The sequence below is a fragment of the Pseudophryne corroboree genome, chromosome 3, assembly GCF_028390025.1.
Source record: "Pseudophryne corroboree isolate aPseCor3 chromosome 3, aPseCor3.hap2, whole genome shotgun sequence".
NCBI classification, from domain to species: domain Eukaryota; kingdom Metazoa; phylum Chordata; class Amphibia; order Anura; family Myobatrachidae; genus Pseudophryne; species Pseudophryne corroboree.
This window is the reverse complement of record NC_086446.1, coordinates 504281466-504299181: the sequence shown is the minus strand read 5'-3', so window position 1 is coordinate 504299181 and position 17716 is coordinate 504281466. Positions and strand designations below refer to the sequence as shown.

Sequence of the window (17716 nt, the reverse complement as noted above, 5' to 3'; positions counted from 1 at the left end):
CCCCTCACGCCCATCAGAATACGCCCCATATCAGTCATGCTTTCCCAATATCACTTGTAAGATGGCTGGACTGGCAGAAACATGGTCAAATCATAAAATAGTGGCTGCTCAATCAAACTAGTAATACCCCCCCAGGTGCTGAAAGGGAGGGGGTTGTTCTAAACTAGTAAGATATACAAAGAACATTTTCCACAATGCACTAAGAGGCATTAGTAATAAGATTTGAAACACTACATGGTAGTAGATAATTCAGAGATCTTAGTTACATATATTTGCAAAAATATGGACATATGATCAAACATTGAGGCGCACAGTGTGATCAGATTTCTGCATCTAACGGGCACATCAGCAGCTGAGATTAATCGCTAACTTGCTGAGGTGTACCGTGTTAACAGCATGACACAGAAATTGGTTTGGTGGTATCCAGGAGGTTAAGTAGTGCCTAGTTTTGCAGTGAGCTTACTGTCATTGCTCTTCTGAGGAAAAGTTATATATTTTTATAATTATATTTTAAACTAAAGGTAACACTGTGTACGTAAAAACCTTATTGACAGATTCTTTCATGTCACTTATCACTGACTTGTGTAGCACGCCTGGCGTATGTTGTTACAGTAACAGTTTTATTTGCCATAGATATTTCCCAGAAGTTTATGCCCAATTCAGTTATGGAATTTATTATAATGTGCAGTCATTGGGCTCGATTCAATTCAGTGCGTATTGAATAGTGCCGTAAATTAGCTCTTGATGCTATTCAATACAGCATGCTGTGACACCCGACAATAGGATTTCTTCTCGCACCCCTCCATGGGTGCAAGCAGAAATCCAACAAAAGTGCTGGCACGATACTGATTTCTACCCTTAGTGCGGTGGAAACAGTGCGGCGGAAACAGCATCGCGCCAGGCACTTTAGACAGAGAACCGGCCTTCACCGACATGATAGTACGCTGAATCGATTAGCACCGGGAGCTAATTCCCTGCGCTATTCAAGCCATGCTGAATTGATTCAAGCCCATTTGGCTTTCATTCAAAATTATTACAAATTAAAAACTCCATACTATATATATATATTAGAGATGAGCGGGTTCGGTTCCTCGGAAACCGAACCCGCCCGAACTTCAGGTTTTTTTACACGGGTCCGAGCGACTCGGATCTTCCCGCCTTGCTCGGTTAACCCGAGCGCGCCCGAACGTCATCATCCCGCTGTCGGATTCTCGCGAGGCTCGGATTCTATCGCGAGACTCGGATTCTATATAAGGAGCCGCGCGTCGCCGCCATTTTCACACGTGCATTGAGATTGATAGGGAGAGGACGTGGCTGGCGTCCTCTCCGTTTATAGAGAGTGAAACTAGAGTAGAGAGAGACACAGTATTATTTTACTTTAGTAATTTTGGGGAGCATTAGGAGGAGTACTACTACTTGCTGAAGTGATAGTGTGACTGTATATCTGACTTGTGGGGGAGACAGTGGGGAGCAGTTAGAGTCTGAGAGCAGGAGTACATATTTTAACGTACAGTGCACACTTTTGCTGGCACTCTGCTGCCAGAGTGCCACACTGCCATTGTGACCACACTGACCACCAGTATATATTGTGATTGTCTGCTTAGGAGTACTACTTGCAAGTTGCAGATAGTGTGACCAGTGACCTGACCACCAGTTTAATTAATCACCACCAGTTTAATATATATATATATATATATATATATATATAATTGTATATAATATATATATAATTGTATATGTATACCGCACCTACCCGTGTTTTTTTTTTTTTCTTTCTTCTTGATACATACTACTATAGTAGCTTACTGTAGCAGTCTGCGGTGCTGCTGAGCTGACAGTGTCCAGCAGGTCCGTCATCAGTCATTACATAATAAATATATATACCTGTCCGGCTGCAGTACTAGTGATATTATATATATATATATATATATATATATATATATATATTAATTTCATCTCATTATCATCCAGTCTATATTAGCAGCAGACACAGTACGGTAGTCCACGGCTGTAGCTACCTCTGTGTCGGCAGTCGCTGGTCCATCCATAATTGTATACCACCTACCCGTGGTTTTTTTTTTCTCTTTCTTCTTGATACATACTACTATAGTAGCTTACTGTAGCAGTCTGCGGTGCTGCTGAGCTGACAGTGTCCAGCAGGTCCGTCATCAGTCATTACATAATAAATATATATACCTGTCCGGCTGCAGTACTAGTGATATTATATATATATATATATATATATATATATTAATTTCATCTCATTATCATCCAGTCTATATTAGCAGCAGACACAGTACGGTAGTCCACGGCTGTAGCTACCTCTGTGTCGGCAGTCGCTGGTCCATCCATAATTGTATACCACCTACCCGTGGTTTTTTTTTTCTCTTTCATCTTGATACATACTACTATAGTAGCTTACTGTAGCAGTCTGCGGTGCTGCTGAGCTGACAGTGTCCAGCAGGTCCGTCATCAGTCATTACATAATAAATATATATACCTGTCCGGCTGCAGTACTAGTGATATTATATATATATATATATATATATATATATTAATTTCATCTCATTATCATCCAGTCTATATTAGCAGCAGACACAGTACGGTAGTCCACGGCTGTAGCTACCTCTGTGTCGGCAGTCGCTGGTCCATCCATAATTGTATACCACCTACCCGTGGTTTTTTTTTTCTCTTTCTTCTTGATACATACTACTATAGTAGCTTACTGTAGCAGTCTGCGGTGCTGCTGAGCTGACAGTGTCCAGCAGGTCCGTCATCAGTCATTACATAATAAATATATATACCTGTCCGGCTGCAGTACTAGTGATATTATGTATATATATATATATTCATTTCATCTCATTATCATCCAGTCTATATTAGCAGCAGACACAGTACGGTAGTCCACGGCTGTAGCTACCTCTGTGTCGGCAGTCGCTGGTCCATCCATAATTGTATACCACCTACCCGTGTTTTTTTTTTCTCTTTCTTCTTGATACATACTACTATAGTAGCTTACTGTGTAGCAGTCTGCGGTGCTGCTGAGCTGACAGTGTCCAGCAGGTCCGTCATCAGTCATTACATAATAAATATATATACCTGTCCGGCTGCAGTACTAGTGATATTATATATATATATATATATATATATATTAATTTCATCTCATTATCATCCAGTCTATATTAGCAGCAGACACAGTACGGTAGTCCACGGCTGTAGCTACCTCTGTGTCGGCAGTCGCTGGTCCATCCATAATTGTATACCACCTACCCGTGTTTTTTTTTTCTCTCTTTCTTCTTGATACATACTACTATAGTAGCTTACTGTAGCAGTCTGCGGTGCTGCTGAGCTGACAGTGTCCAGCAGGTCCGTCATCAGTCATTACATAATAAATATATATACCTGTCCGACTGCAGTACTAGTGATATTATATATATATATTAATTTCATCTCATTATCATCCAGTCTATATTAGCAGCAGACACAGTACGGTAGTCCACGGCTGTAGCTACCTCTGTGTCGGCAGTCGCTGGTCCATCCATAATTGTATACCACCTACCCGTGTTTTTTTTTCTCTTTCTTCTTGATACATACTACTATATTAGCTTACTGTAGCAGTCTGCGGTGCTGCTGAGCTGACAGTGTCCAGCAGGTCCGTCATCAGTCATTACATAATAAATATATATACCTGTCCGGCTGCAGTACTAGTGATATTATATATATATATATATATTAATTTCATCTCATTATCATCCAGTCTATATTAGCAGCAGACACAGTACGGTAGTCCACGGCTGTAGCTACCTCTGTGTCGGCAGTCGCTGGTCCATCCATAATTGTATACCACCTACCCGTGGTTTTTTCTTTTCTCTTTCTTCTTGATACATACTACTATAGTAGCTTACTGTAGCAGTCTGCGGTGCTGCTGAGCTGACAGTGTCCAGCAGGTCCGTCATCAGTCATTACATAATAAATATATATACCTGTCCGGCTGCAGTACTAGTGATATTATATATATATATATATATATATATTAATTTCATCTCATTATCATCCAGTCTATATTAGCAGCAGACACATTACGGTAGTCCACGGCTGTAGCTACCTCTGTGTCGGCAGTCGCTGGTCCATCCATAAGTATACTAGTATCCATCCATCTCCATTGTTTACCTGAGGTGCCTTTTAGTTGTGCCTATTAAAATATGGAGAACAAAAATGTTGAGGTTCCAAAATTAGGGAAAGATCAAGATCCACTTCCACCTCGTGCTGAAGCTGCTGCCACTAGTCATGGCCGAGACGATGAAATGCCAGCAATGCCAAGGCCGATGCCCAATGTCATAGTACAGAGCATGTAAAATCCAAAACACCAATATCAGTAAAAAAAGGACTCCAAAATCTAAAATAAAATTGTCGGAGGAGAAGCGTAAACTTGCCAATATGCCATTTACCACACGGAGTGGCAAGGAACGGCTGAGGCCCTGGCCTATGTTCATGGCTAGTGGTTCAGCTTCACATGAGGATGGAAGCACTCAGCCTCTCGCTAGAAAAATGAAAAGACTCAAGCTGGCAAAAGCACCGCAAAGAACTGTGCGTTCTTCCAAATCCCAAATCCACAAGGAGAGTCCAATTGTGTCGGTTGCGATGCCTGACCTTCCCAACACTGGACGTGAAGAGCATGCGCCTTCCACCATTTGCACGCCCCCTGCAAGTGCTGGAAGGAGCACCCGCAGTCCAGTTCCTGATAGTCAGATTGAAGATGTCAGTGTTGAAGTACACCAGGATGAGGAGGATATGGGTGTTGCTGGCGCTGGGGAGGAAATTGACAAGGAGGATTCTGATGGTGAGGTGGTTTGTTTAAGTCAGGCACCCGGGGAGACACCTGTTGTCCATGGGAGGAATAGGGCCGTTGACATGCCTGGTGAAAATACCAAAAAAATCAGCTCTTCGGTGTGGAAGTATTTCACCAGAAATGCGGACAACATTTGTCAAGCCGTGTGTTGCCTTTGTCAAGCTGTAATAAGTAGGGGTAAGGACGTTAACCACCTCGGAACATCCTCCCTTATACGTCACCTGCAGCGCATTCATAATAAGTCAGTGACAAGTTCAAAAACTTTGGGCGACAGCGGAAGCAGTCCACTGACCAGTAAATCCCTTCCTCTTGTAACCAAGCTCACGCAAACCACCCCACCAACTCCCTCAGTGTCAATTTCCTCCTTCCCCAGGAATGCCAATAGTCCTGCAGGCCATGTCACTGGCAATTCTGACGAGTCCTCTCCTGCCTGGGATTCCTCCGATGCATCCTTGCGTGTAACGCCTACTGCTGCTGGCGCTGCTGTTGTTGCTGCTGGGAGTCGATGGTCATCCCAGAGGGGAAGTCGTAAGCCCACTTTTACTACTTCCACCAAGCAATTGACTGTCCAACAGTCCTTTGCGAGGAAGATGAAATATCACAGCAGTCATCCTGTTGCAAAGCGGATAACTGAGGCCTTGACAACTATGTTGGTGTTAGACGTGCGTCCGGTATCCGCCGTTAGTTCACAGGGAACTAGACAATTTCTTGAGGTAGTGTGCCCATGTTACCAAATACCATCTAGGTTCCACTTCTCTAGGCAGGCGATACCGAGAATGTACACGGACGTCAGAAAAAGACTCACCAGTGTCCTAAAAAATGCAGTTGTACCCAATGTCCACTTAACCACGGACATGTGGACAAGTGGAGCAGGGCAGGGTCAGGACTATATGACTGTGACAGCCCACTGGGTAGATGTATGGACTCCCGCCGCAAGAACAGCAGCGGCGGCACCAGTAGCAGCATCTCGCAAACGCCAACTCTTTCCTAGGCAGGCTACGCTTTGTATCACCGGTTTCCAGAATACGCACACAGCTGAAAACCTCTTACGGCAACTGAGGAAGATCATCGCGGAATGGCTTACCCCAATTGGACTCTCCTGTGGATTTGTGGCATCGGACAACGCCAGCAATATTGTGTGTGCATTAAATATGGGCAAATTCCAGCACGTCCCATGTTTTGCACATACCTTGAATTTGGTGGTGCAGAATTTTTTAAAAAACGACAGGGGCGTGCAAGAGATGCTGTCGGTGGCCAGAAGAATCGCGGGACACTTTCGGCGTACAGGCACCACGTACAGAAGACTGGAGCACCACCAAAAACGCCTGAACCTGCCCTGCCATCATCTGAAGCAAGAGGTGGTAACGAGGTGGAATTCAACCCTATATATGCTTCAGAGGTTGGAGGAGCAGCAAAAGGCCATTCAAGCCTATACAATTGAGCACGATATAGGAGGTGGAATGTACCTGTCTCAAGCGCAGTGGAGAATGATTTCAACGTTGTGCAAGGTTCTGCAACCTTTTGAACTTGCCACACGTGAAGTCAGTTCAGACACTGCCAGCCTGAGTCAGGTCATTCCCCTCATCAGGCTTTTGCAGAAGAAGCTGGAGGCATTGAAGGAGGAGCTAAAAGGGAGCGATTCCGCTAGGCATGTGGGACTTGTGGATGGAGCCCTTAATTCGCTTAACAAGGATTCACGGGTGGTCAATCTGTTGAAATCAGAGCACTACATTTTGGCCACCGTGCTCGATCCTAGATTTAAAACCTACCTTGGATCTCTCTTTCCGGCAGACACAAGTCTGCTGGGGTTCAAAGACCTGCTGGTGACAAAATTGTCACGTCAAGCGGAACGCGACCTGTCAACATCTCCTCCTTCACATTCTCCCGCAACTGGGGGTGCGAGGAAAAGGCTCAGAATTCCGAGCCCACCCGCTGGCGGTGATGCAGGGCAGTCTGGAGCGACTGCTGATGCTGACATCTGGTCCGGACTGAAGGACCTGACAACGATTACGGACATGTCGTCTACTGTCACTGCATATGATTCTCTCCCCATTGAAAGAATGGTGGAGGATTATATGAGTGACCGCATCCAAGTAGGCACGTCAGACAGTCCGTACTTATACTGGCAGGAAAAAGAGGCAATTTGGAGGCCCTTGCACAAACTGGCTTTATTCTACCTAAGTTGCCCTCCCACAAGTGTGTACTCCGAAAGAGTGTTTAGTGCCGCCGCTCACCTTGTCAGCAATCGGCGTACGAGGTTACTTCCAGAAAATGTGGAGAAGATGATGTTCATTAAAATGAATTATAATCAATTCCTCCGTGGAGACATTGACCAGCAGCAATTGCCTCCACAAAGTACACAGGGAGCTGAGATGGTGGATTCCAGTGGGGACGAATTGATAATCTGTGAGGAGCGGGATGTACACGGTGATATATCGGAGGATGATGATGAGGTGGACATCTTGCCTCTGTAGAGCCAGTTTGTGCAAGGAGAGATTAATTGCTTCTTTTTCGGTGGGGGTCCAAACCAACCCGTCATTTCAGTCACAGTCGTGTGGCAGACCCTGTCACTGAAATGATGGGTTGGTTAAAGTGTGCATGTCCTGTTTATACAACATAAGGGTTGGTGGGAGGGCCCAAGGACAATTCCATCTTGCACCTCTTTTTTCTTTCATTTTTCTTTGCGTCATGTGCTGTTTGGGGAGTGTTTTTTGAAAGGGCCATCCTGCGTGACACTGCAGTGCCACTCCTAGATGGGCCAGGTGTTTGTGTCGGCCACTAGGGTCGCTTATCTTACTCACACAGCTACCTCATTGCGCCTCTTTTTTTCTTCTTTGCGCATGTGCTGTTTGGGGAGTGTTTTTTGGAAGGGCCATCCTGCGTGACACTGCAGTGCCACTCCTAGATGGGCCAGGTGTTTGTGTCGGCCACTAGGGTCGCTTATCTTACTCACACAGCTACCTCATTGCGCCTCTTTTTTTCTTCTTTGCGTCATGTGCTGTTTGGGGAGTGTTTTTTGGAAGGGCCATCCTGCGTGACACTGCAGTGACACTCCTAGATGGGCCAGGTGTTTGTGTCGGCCACTAGGGTCGCTTTGCTTAGTCATCCAGCGACCTCGGTGCAAATTTTAGGACTAAAAATAATATTGTGAGGTGTGAGGTGTTCAGAATAGACTGAAAATGAGTGGAAATTATGGTTTTTGAGGTTAATAATACTTTGGGATCAAAATGACCCCCAAATTCTATGATTTAAGCTGTTTTTTAGTGTTTTTTGAAAAAAACACCCGAATCCAAAACACACCCGAATCCGACAAAAAAAATTCGGTGAGGTTTTGCCAAAACGCGGTCGAACCCAAAACACGGCCGCGGAACCGAACCCAAAACCAAAACACAAAACCCGAAAAATTTCAAGTGCACATCTCTAATAAATATATATATATTAGATAGATAGATAGATAGATAGATAGATAGATAGATAGATAGATAGATAGATAGATAGATAGATAGATAGATAGATAGACAGTGAACGTTGCAGAATTGAACTGTGACATTGGTCAGTATTGAAAAAAGGGACTTTTCTAGGTACATTCATTTCCAGGGACTTATTTTTAAAAACAGTGGGGCAGATGTATTAACCTGGAGAATGCATAAGGAAGTGATAAACCAGTGATATGTGCAAGGTGATAATGGCACCAGCCAATCAGCTCCAATATGTAAATTAACAGGATCTGATTGGCTGGTGCCTTTATCACCTTGCACATATCACTGGTTTATCACTTCCTTATGCCATCTCCAGGTTAATACATCTGCCCCAGTGACTGTAACTGATCTCAACATACTGGGCTATGACTCATCCTTGAGACGGGTATCTTCCCTGAAGCGTTATGTTAGAAGGAGTCCTAATGGTCCATGTTGAGTATTAAGGCTCTTTATAAAATCAGGTGTAGCTTTGGTTTTGTAAGTATAAATCCCAGCATGCCTTGCCATCTAGTTGTTATCGGGGCATTGTAGTATTTGCAGTTCCACAGCAGCTGGTGACCCAAAGATTAGTCGAGTTGAACCACCAACAATAAGGTTTGAAGCTTTGTGTATATGAGTCTATCATCAGTCAGTAATATTTCACTAAGATCCCATGAGAGAAAAGTCTTTCTAGACAAATTAGAGCTTTATAGCATTAACAAATTAGCCTAATTATCTCATGTGCCCTGGGCTCCCCATGTACACTGCAGTTTGTTTTGTGCAACAGAAGGAAGGTTTTAGTCAAATGTTCCTGTTAATCTCACAGAGACCTGAGATAGGGTTGTCAGGAGTATTCTGGAAGGATACCGCCATCGTAGCTCTGACCTAATACATCATTCTTGTTGATCACCAGTGTAAAATCATAATTGTGTTTTTATTTGAAAGTACAGTATTTTGTGTCAGCGTTTTGTTTGCAAATAAGGTCACAATAACAATCCCTTATACCGCTTTCACGCCGCTGCAAAAAAAGGTTAATCTGGATTACGGTTCATGTGAAAGGGTTAACTTCCAAGTTCCAGTGAGAGAACCCAACTTGGGTATTTACCTTTTCACTGCATAGAGAGAGCCACATTCCAGGTGCTTGGAGATGATGTCATCTGCGAATGCCCACAGAGAGAAGCCCCGACAATATCCTTGGTCCAGCCAACACTGTGACATGGCTTGAAATCCGTTGACAGTGACTTGGGCTGTGCAGTGGTAAAAAATGGACACTTCAAATAACAATGCGCATTTGAGGTCTATTCACAGTTATCACAGACAGCATAGTTATCAGATGAAGGAGAGAGCTACAGTATGTCTGCAGTAACAGACAGTATGGTTTTGGAAGTTTTACAGAAAGATTTTTGCTGCACTCATGAAACTGTGGTGGGGAGCTCTGTGTGCTTGCAGATTTGTCTGACTTGAAGGGTTCCCGCTCTCCATTAATATATATGTCACTTGGTTACCACCTGATCTATACAGCAGATGGGTGGTTGAGTTCACCTTCAGTGTATTTCATAATAGTCTTAAATTAGAGTGTCCAGAAATGTGGTCCCTGAAGAGGTGTGGCTTATCTGAGTTAGCACTGTATGTAGTTGGGCGGTTTGAGGCAAAGTTTTGAGGCAAAGTTTTGGTGGATCTTTGGCCTGGTTTGGCCATATACTGTAGGGTGCGATTTATTTGCCACATTTTCATTTTGAGAGAAATGTAACTTATTATCTGTGGACTATGTCTGTTGTGAACTTTTTTTTTTCTAATTTTAATTTAAGTAATAAATGACTGTGGCCTATTTTACCTCCGATCTCAGTGCCAGAGACCTGACCACTGCTACAGGCAATCTCCTTAAGGATTGGGTATTTATCACAGGGCAGGAGTTGAATTAATACAGCCAGTACAGTATCAATATCAGAATTAGCACAGTTTTATATACTGGTCACCAGGCAGAATCATTATTTAAAAGCACACAGGGGGGAATTCAATCGTTTTGGGTGCCCGATGGACAATATTCAATTGTTTTGCCAATGCATCGGGTATAGTCACGTAACGTGACAGGAATCTCAAGATCTTGTGAAGGTGGAAGCAATAAGATTGTGACACTGGACGTGAGGAGTGAAGGAGAGGGAAACACAGGGAATGACGCCCAGACAGCGGACGTTTGGGTCAGGGGAGAGGAGGGTGTTGTCAACAGTTGAGGAGAACTGAATAGACGAGACAAGTTAATTTTATCCCTGCTTCTAAAAGAGGCTTGGTTCCATTTCCACATATTTAAAAATAAATAAAGAAATAAATAAATATGCCTTTTATGTCTTCTGCTGTCTTTTGGAAACATGGTATAGAAACTTTGCCATTTAGATGGGGCCAGCTAATGTCAATTTTACTCAGACACCATTAATATTTTTAAGAGTACATGATGTATATATCTACAGCTGTGTAGTGGTAATATTTGCTATCAGGCCATTGCAATGAACTTTGGTCAACAAAAAAAAAAGTTTGGGGAAAAAAAAGTTTGGGTGATTTAAGAGTTTCTGAATTCCAAGGAGTATCTCAGAGGGTTTTTATCTTGTCAATGTTAGTCCATGTTGCAACTGCATAACTTGTACCACTGGAGACCTTCTCTTCACACTGTATATTTATTGAACAGACAGTGTAGTTTGAGGATTAATTTATACCATGCCTGTGTGTATTAGATAATTTTTACATCCATACAACTAAGTTTTCTGTTTGCCCCTATGATACTTCTTCTGTGTCTAACATCTTGTAATTGCCCTGATGAGAAGTACTGATGTATTATAATGAGTTTTGCTTGTATATGGTATATTGAACTTGAGATGAAGAAATTTCTTGGTACGTAATGAGTTTGGGATAACGTTGAATTAAAGGTCCTGTCACTAGATAACTTACAGCTTCCTCCATCCTCCACTGGATATAGGTGGTGCTATTTTGAAGATTAATCTTTATTAGTGTTGAAACTTATATAGCACTGACACATACAGTTTATGTCTCTTTTTGAAATCCTGCATGCATTATAGGTTTTTCTCAGCCATGCTCCTGCCACTAAACAAAGCTCAAAACTATTTTAACAGTACTTAGGTGATGAATGAAATGTCCTGTAGATTACATACATATTGTTGTTTTCTTTATTCCACTTTCCAATAAACTTCTTCCAGGAGAAACCTTACTCCAACTACAGTCTTTGTCTCTAATGCCACTGCTACCAATTGTACAAGAGTCTTATGGTCCTCCAAAATCTTTCTTGAGCACTCATCTCCAAAAGTAAAAAAAAGCACAAAGTTAGTGTAATAATTTGACATGGTTGAACTACCCCCTGCCAAGACATACTTAAGCAGGGAATTTCTTACCAATGAGGGCATCTTGTGATTCAGTTATTTCAATATGTTTTACTGTTTACAAGGAATTGTTACTTACGCCTTACATTATTTATTTACATATTGTTGCATTGTTTTGCTAATTTATTTGATTATTTTTATTTACAGGGAATTGATGCCGAGGACGCTAGATGGCCAGATCACCATGGAAAAGACTCCCAGCTATTTTGTGACCAAGGAAGCACCAGCCCGTATCTCAGCCATGTCAAAAGACACCAAGCTGATTGTGGTGGTGAGGGACCCAGTAACTCGAATAATTTCAGATTACACCCAGACATTGTCCAAGCGGCCTGACATCCCTACATTTGAGAGTCTGACATTTAAAAACAGGACTACTGGTCTTATTGACATTTCATGGAGTGCCATCCAGATTGGCATCTATGCCAAGCACTTGGAGAACTGGCTCCAGTATTTTCCCATGAACAAGATCCTTTTTGTGAGTGGAGAAAGACTGATCACAAATCCCGCTGGAGAACTGGAAATCGTTCAAGACTTCCTGTGCCTTAAAAGGATCATTACTGACAAACACTTTTATTTCAACAAGACTAAGGGGTTTCCATGCTTGAAAAAGGCAGAGGGGAGCAGCAAGCCCCATTGTTTGGGGAAAACCAAGGGCAGGACTCACCCCAACATAGACCCGGAAGTTGTCCTGAGACTGCGGGAGTTCTACAGGCCATTTAATATGAAGTTCTACCAAATGACCGGGCATGACTTTGGCTGGGACAGCTAAAAAGATATCTAATATATTTATATTTTTTACACACAATTGTAAAACTAATCTATAGGTTACATCTTCCCAAAATTCCTGGACACTGAGGCACTTTCTAAAAACGGTTCATGATTGCTTTGTTTAGTATGCTTATTTGTGGTTGTTTATAATTAAGGGGCCTTTGGTTTTATTAGTAGAAAATTTACTATACTGTACTTGGTGAACTAAATATATGTATATTGTTTTCAAATTAAAAAAATGAACTTTCTCTTCTAAGCGAGAATTCCACAGAGAAGCCGATTTTGAATCCTATCTGATGCTGGAGGAGGGGACCTCTTCCCAGGGAAGAGGCTTGCGTAGATAGAAACTCTATTTTCAGTTGAAAACATTTTTTTTTTGTACCTATTTAAATAGAAAATACATTAATATGATAAGCATATTATTCTGGATGATATCCCAGATGCTTTATTTAATTTCTGCTTTGCTGTCTCAGTCCAAACAATCTTTAGAGTAAACCACTGGCAACCCAAATGATAGAAATGATCACGCAAAGAAGAAAGTGCCTTGATAATCCTTTGTTCGAGAATAGAATGAATCTAGCTTTGGTACTCCTAATTTTACGCAATACTTTTAGATGTATTGCTCTTCCTGCTGCTTTTGTAGCTCCACATTGACTAGTATTTTGGATGTGCTATTTATTGGATCCCGAGCACGGAAAAATCCTACAAACATGTGATCTGTAGCTAGTGTGCCTGGCAAATCCATACTTTATTTTTTATGTGTTACCCCCATTAAGCTCCCTCTTTCTCTCTGTACCTCACTCCTGTTGTTTCTCTTAACCCCTTCATCCCATTTTGCTACTTACCACTGTGTCTCTCCCCCTTTTTACCTGTCTCTCTCTCTCCACCCAATCTCTCTCCCTCTATTCTATCTTCCCCTATTTCCCCCTTCTTTTCCCTGTCTCTTTCTCTGTCTTTACCTCTGTCTCCGTTCTCACCCTCTTTCATCTCTCTCTTACTCTTCTCTCTTTCCCACTCTTTTTCTCTCTTTCCCTCATTTCTCTCTGTCCCCAAGTTTTTATTCTCCCTCCCTAACCCTCTTTAGACTCCTAGTTGCTACACCAGCTACCCCTTCTTATATGTCAGAAGCCCAGCTGTAGGGGTCCAGAAGAAAGGCAGACACAGCTGCTAACCCCTGTCTGTCTGCCCCTCTTTAGAATTTAAGCCCTCGCGAGTAGGGCCCTCTTCCCTCATGTGCTTATCCTTTTCTCACTTTAAAAATCCTCGACTGCCCCAAATCCCTTGGTTTTCAGCCACACTGATACTTATTTCAGGGTCATCTGCTGATGTAGCTACTGTATGTTTAGTTACCCTGTACTTGTCCTATATTGTCTTCAACAGTAAGTCACTGTTTTCCTGTTTTGATTATTTAGGTACTCTGTAATTGGGCGCTGCTGAACCCTTGTGGCGCCATATAAATAAAAGATAATAATAACTGCAGAGGGTGGTTATCAATTCAACTTGAGAGATGTGCAGAAGCCCAGGTTTAAGTGAGGCTGCAATCAGTGGGACATGGTTTTTCAATAGCAAATATACAAAGAAAAGGTAATGAGCAGGAATACAGACATCCCCATGAGTTCAAGCAAGCTGTTGGATCTACAAGGTCAAGGAACAGAAGAGTACTGCGCTCTAATAGCTGCTGTAGTTTTAGTTTTTTCTAGTTTGGCCTTGACATGAGCTCCTGACAGGTGTAGCCCAGCAGTGCTGTTGATGGCACCAGCAAATGTAGTAGAGTCAGGGCAAAAGTGAAAGGTGTAGATTGGTGCTGACAGCAGGGCCGTTCAGTAACTAATTGTGCAGTATCCCTAATACAGCCAATAAAGCAGCCGAGGATTGTGGCAGTACAACCAAAGCTCCGGAAGTTGGTGGGTAGGAGAGCGCTCTCTCCAACCTGTACCTCCGGTTTGGGTAAGAGGTAGCTAAACTGATAGGGGAGGATGGCTTCTTGGGTTTGGGCAGTCACTGGTAGTCTGACCTGTCAGAGCAGTACCACCATGTTGGGCTAAACCACCAGCATCATACTATATATGTGCCTGAAGCCAATGGGAGCTGTGAGTGGTGGTGTGTGTGGCAGCCAGTCATGCATCTTCCTCCAGCTCTCACTACATATTTCAAGAATGGACATAATAGCATATTATATTTTAGACTCCTGCCCCTGCATTGCACTCTCTCCCTAGTGATAGAATCTGCTGTAGGTATCACTTGCACTTTACAAAGTTGGTAGGAATTCTCAGTAATTTACAGACCTAATTTTGCTTGAGTTGTTTACACCGAGTTTTTTAATTGAACCTTTCAAATCTGTAATTTAATTACATTTCTTTAGGAATAAACACATCTTTTGCAACTAATTGACCCCCAAATAATTGTTTCACTCATCTTTAACTTTGTTTACTAGAATTATTTTACATACAATAAATGACACTTTCTTTGTACAAAAGGAAAATGCTTCTATTTTTGCTATTTAATGTTAATTTTCTGCAGTTCTACAGCTTGGTGACATGTCAGAGTATTTTAAACCACGAAAAGTAACCATTGTCAAAAATAAATTGATTTTCCTGCCCCCAAAATTTTGTTAGTTAATAATTAAGAGATTACCGTGCCTCCGTCTTTACTAATTATTCCATGTTAAGCACCTGCCACAAATGAAATAGAAGGGGGCAGTTCATGATTTACTAATCTCTTCCTAATAAATATAGACACCCACGTTCCAAAATGCCTTTATAATATTAGAATATGCTTACCACTATAATACTTTGCAATACTTTATAGTGCTACCAAATATAGCACGAAATAGTGAGCAGTGAGGCAGGGGCAGCAACTTGGAAACACGAGTGCCCAGATCCCGCTCCCACATTAGCTCATGGGACGCCTCGTGGATTGGTTATTGTAAATCAAGAAACGTTATAAAGACAAAACCGAAGCAAGCAAAAGGTTTCTAGTGGGGATTGCTATGCTATGATGATAGGAGAGTATAAGGGAGAGATGTATTAAGTCTTGAAAAGTGATACATTTCACGGTGATAAAGTCCCAGCCAATTAGCTCCTAACTGCCATGTTATAGATGGGGGGCAGATGTATTAACCTGGAGAAGGCATAAGGAAGTGATAAACCAGTGATAAATGCAAGGTGATAAACATACCAGCCAATCAGCTCCCATATGTAAATTAACAGTTAGGAGCTGATTGGCTGGTGCATTATCACCTTGCACTTAACACTGCTTTATCACTGGTTTATCACTTCCTTATGTCTTCTACAGGTTAATACATCTACCCCAAGGTTTGAAAAATGACAGTTAGAAGCTGGTTGTTTGGTACCTTATCATCGTGCAATTTATCACTTTTTAAAGTTTAGTACATCTGGCCCTAAGGGGTCTATTTACTAAGCCTTGGACGGAGATAAAGCGGAAGAGATAAAGTACCAACCAACCAGCTCCTGTCATTTTTCAAACACAGCCTGTAATATGGCAGTTAGGAGCTGATTGGCTGGGACTTTATCTCCGTCCACTTTATCTCTATCCAAAGCTTAGTAAATAGACCCCTAAGTGTCTTAGCTGTAAGTACTTGTAGAAACGCTTTGAGGGAATGACACGTTTGTTAAAGAGGGCAGAAAATTCTAGATACTGTATGTCTAGAGAGGGACAACATCACATAGCAATGTTATATTGTCCTCAGACCAGGTTTCAAAGAGTTTGGGATCGAGTCCCAGAGGGAAGGCTTTGTTTTCCATAAAGGAGTTATGAGAGGCAGATTCTAAAGCAAAATCAAAAGTCTCATGTCGTAAGGGTGACCCTCAGAATAGAAGGGAAATGAGCAAACAAGGGCCTTTGCTTGGGATGAGTCCAGAACAGTGTGGTGAAATAAAACTGATGGAATACACCTTTGTCTACCCATACCCTAAGGTTGCTGGTAGCATGGCCCAGAACTGCTTGAATGAGGTGAGTAGCCAAGTAGTATTGTGAAATGTAGACAATCCGAGGCCTCCACCTTTAGTATGCTCACCTAAGTTACAGAGACATACCCTAGGTCTTTTACAAGCACAGATGAATTTCCAAGAAGCATGCTGGAAGTATGCTTGGTGTAGGGACAGGAAGCGTCTAGAAAAGATAGAGGACTCAAGGAAGATCTTTCAATTTGGTGGCATTTATATGGACAATACAAAATACAAAATGACCATTGAAGTTTTCCTGATTCCTCCTGATAGTATCCAATATGGGGGTGGGGGTGAAGTTTGCAGCAAATAGCTGATTGTAGCATGTGGTGAGTTGGATGCCTAAAAATGTTAATGTTCAAGAACAACAAGGGGGAATTAAATGTACTTTTTAGCAGTTGGAGTGATCGAGGACCAATGTTCAAGGGAGGGTCTCGGATTTACCAAAATTGCTTTTGAAATCGGATAAATGCCCATAATCTATCAGTTTACTGAATAGGGAGGGGAGTGAGACTAGAGATTTTGTTATAGTAAGAAGGACATTTTCTGCTTAAAATGCCAGATTGTGATCCATGTGTTTAACCCATACGCCAAACATTGTGGGGTTATTGTAGTCTGGTTCCATAATCAGAGCAAACAAGAGCGATAGTGGACACCCCTGTCTTGTACAATTATGAATAATAAAAGGGGCAGAGGTGAAGTCGTTAGCTAGGACCAAGGACGAGGGTTGAATTACAGAGAAGAGGCTCCGCATATGAATTTCCCATGGACATTAAAAGCTTTGCAGGTTAAATGCTTAGAGGTCCAACTGATCTTTTAAAAGGCCTTTTTTACATCAAAAATCCATCACCAAAACAGTTTATTAATTATTTCTAACACACATGGATGATTTAACAGCGACCAATCAATTGTCTTCTGCATCCAGCTCCTCATCCATGTCAGTCTCCCAACACAAATTTGGTAGAGATTGCTTTCTCAATTTATTTACTTTTAATATTGTCTAATCCTATAGTGGAAATAATACAATCTCCAAAACTGAAACACAGCAGAACGAAGCTGTATTACTGCCAAAAGCATAGATGTTAAACAGGAACAACCATTTTATGCCACACATATGTTGCATTGCAATGTTATGCTATCTGTTTCTATGTGTTCATCTAACATGCAGAAACACAGGGAATTCTCCAAAAACTAAGAGTGCACCAAGCCAATAGTACTGCCAATTTATCCCACGTAAAATCTAGAGTCTAATCATACAGAACACAGGAGCTTAATGATACACACCAACTC

General features: G+C 42.1%; 1 protein-coding gene across 1 annotated transcript in view; it reads left to right on the top strand.

The window, feature by feature from the left end:
- Positions 1-14913, top strand: part of LOC135056165 (heparan sulfate glucosamine 3-O-sulfotransferase 3A1-like) — a 245243-nt gene extending 230330 nt beyond the window's left edge. Inside the window, exon 2 of the mRNA XM_063961018.1 lies at positions 11841-14913. Coding sequence (XP_063817088.1) covers positions 11841-12462 — 622 coding nt within the window. The 3' untranslated portion in view covers positions 12463-14913. The remainder of the gene's footprint in view (positions 1-11840) is intronic.
- Positions 14914-17716: the final 2803 nt, after the last annotated feature.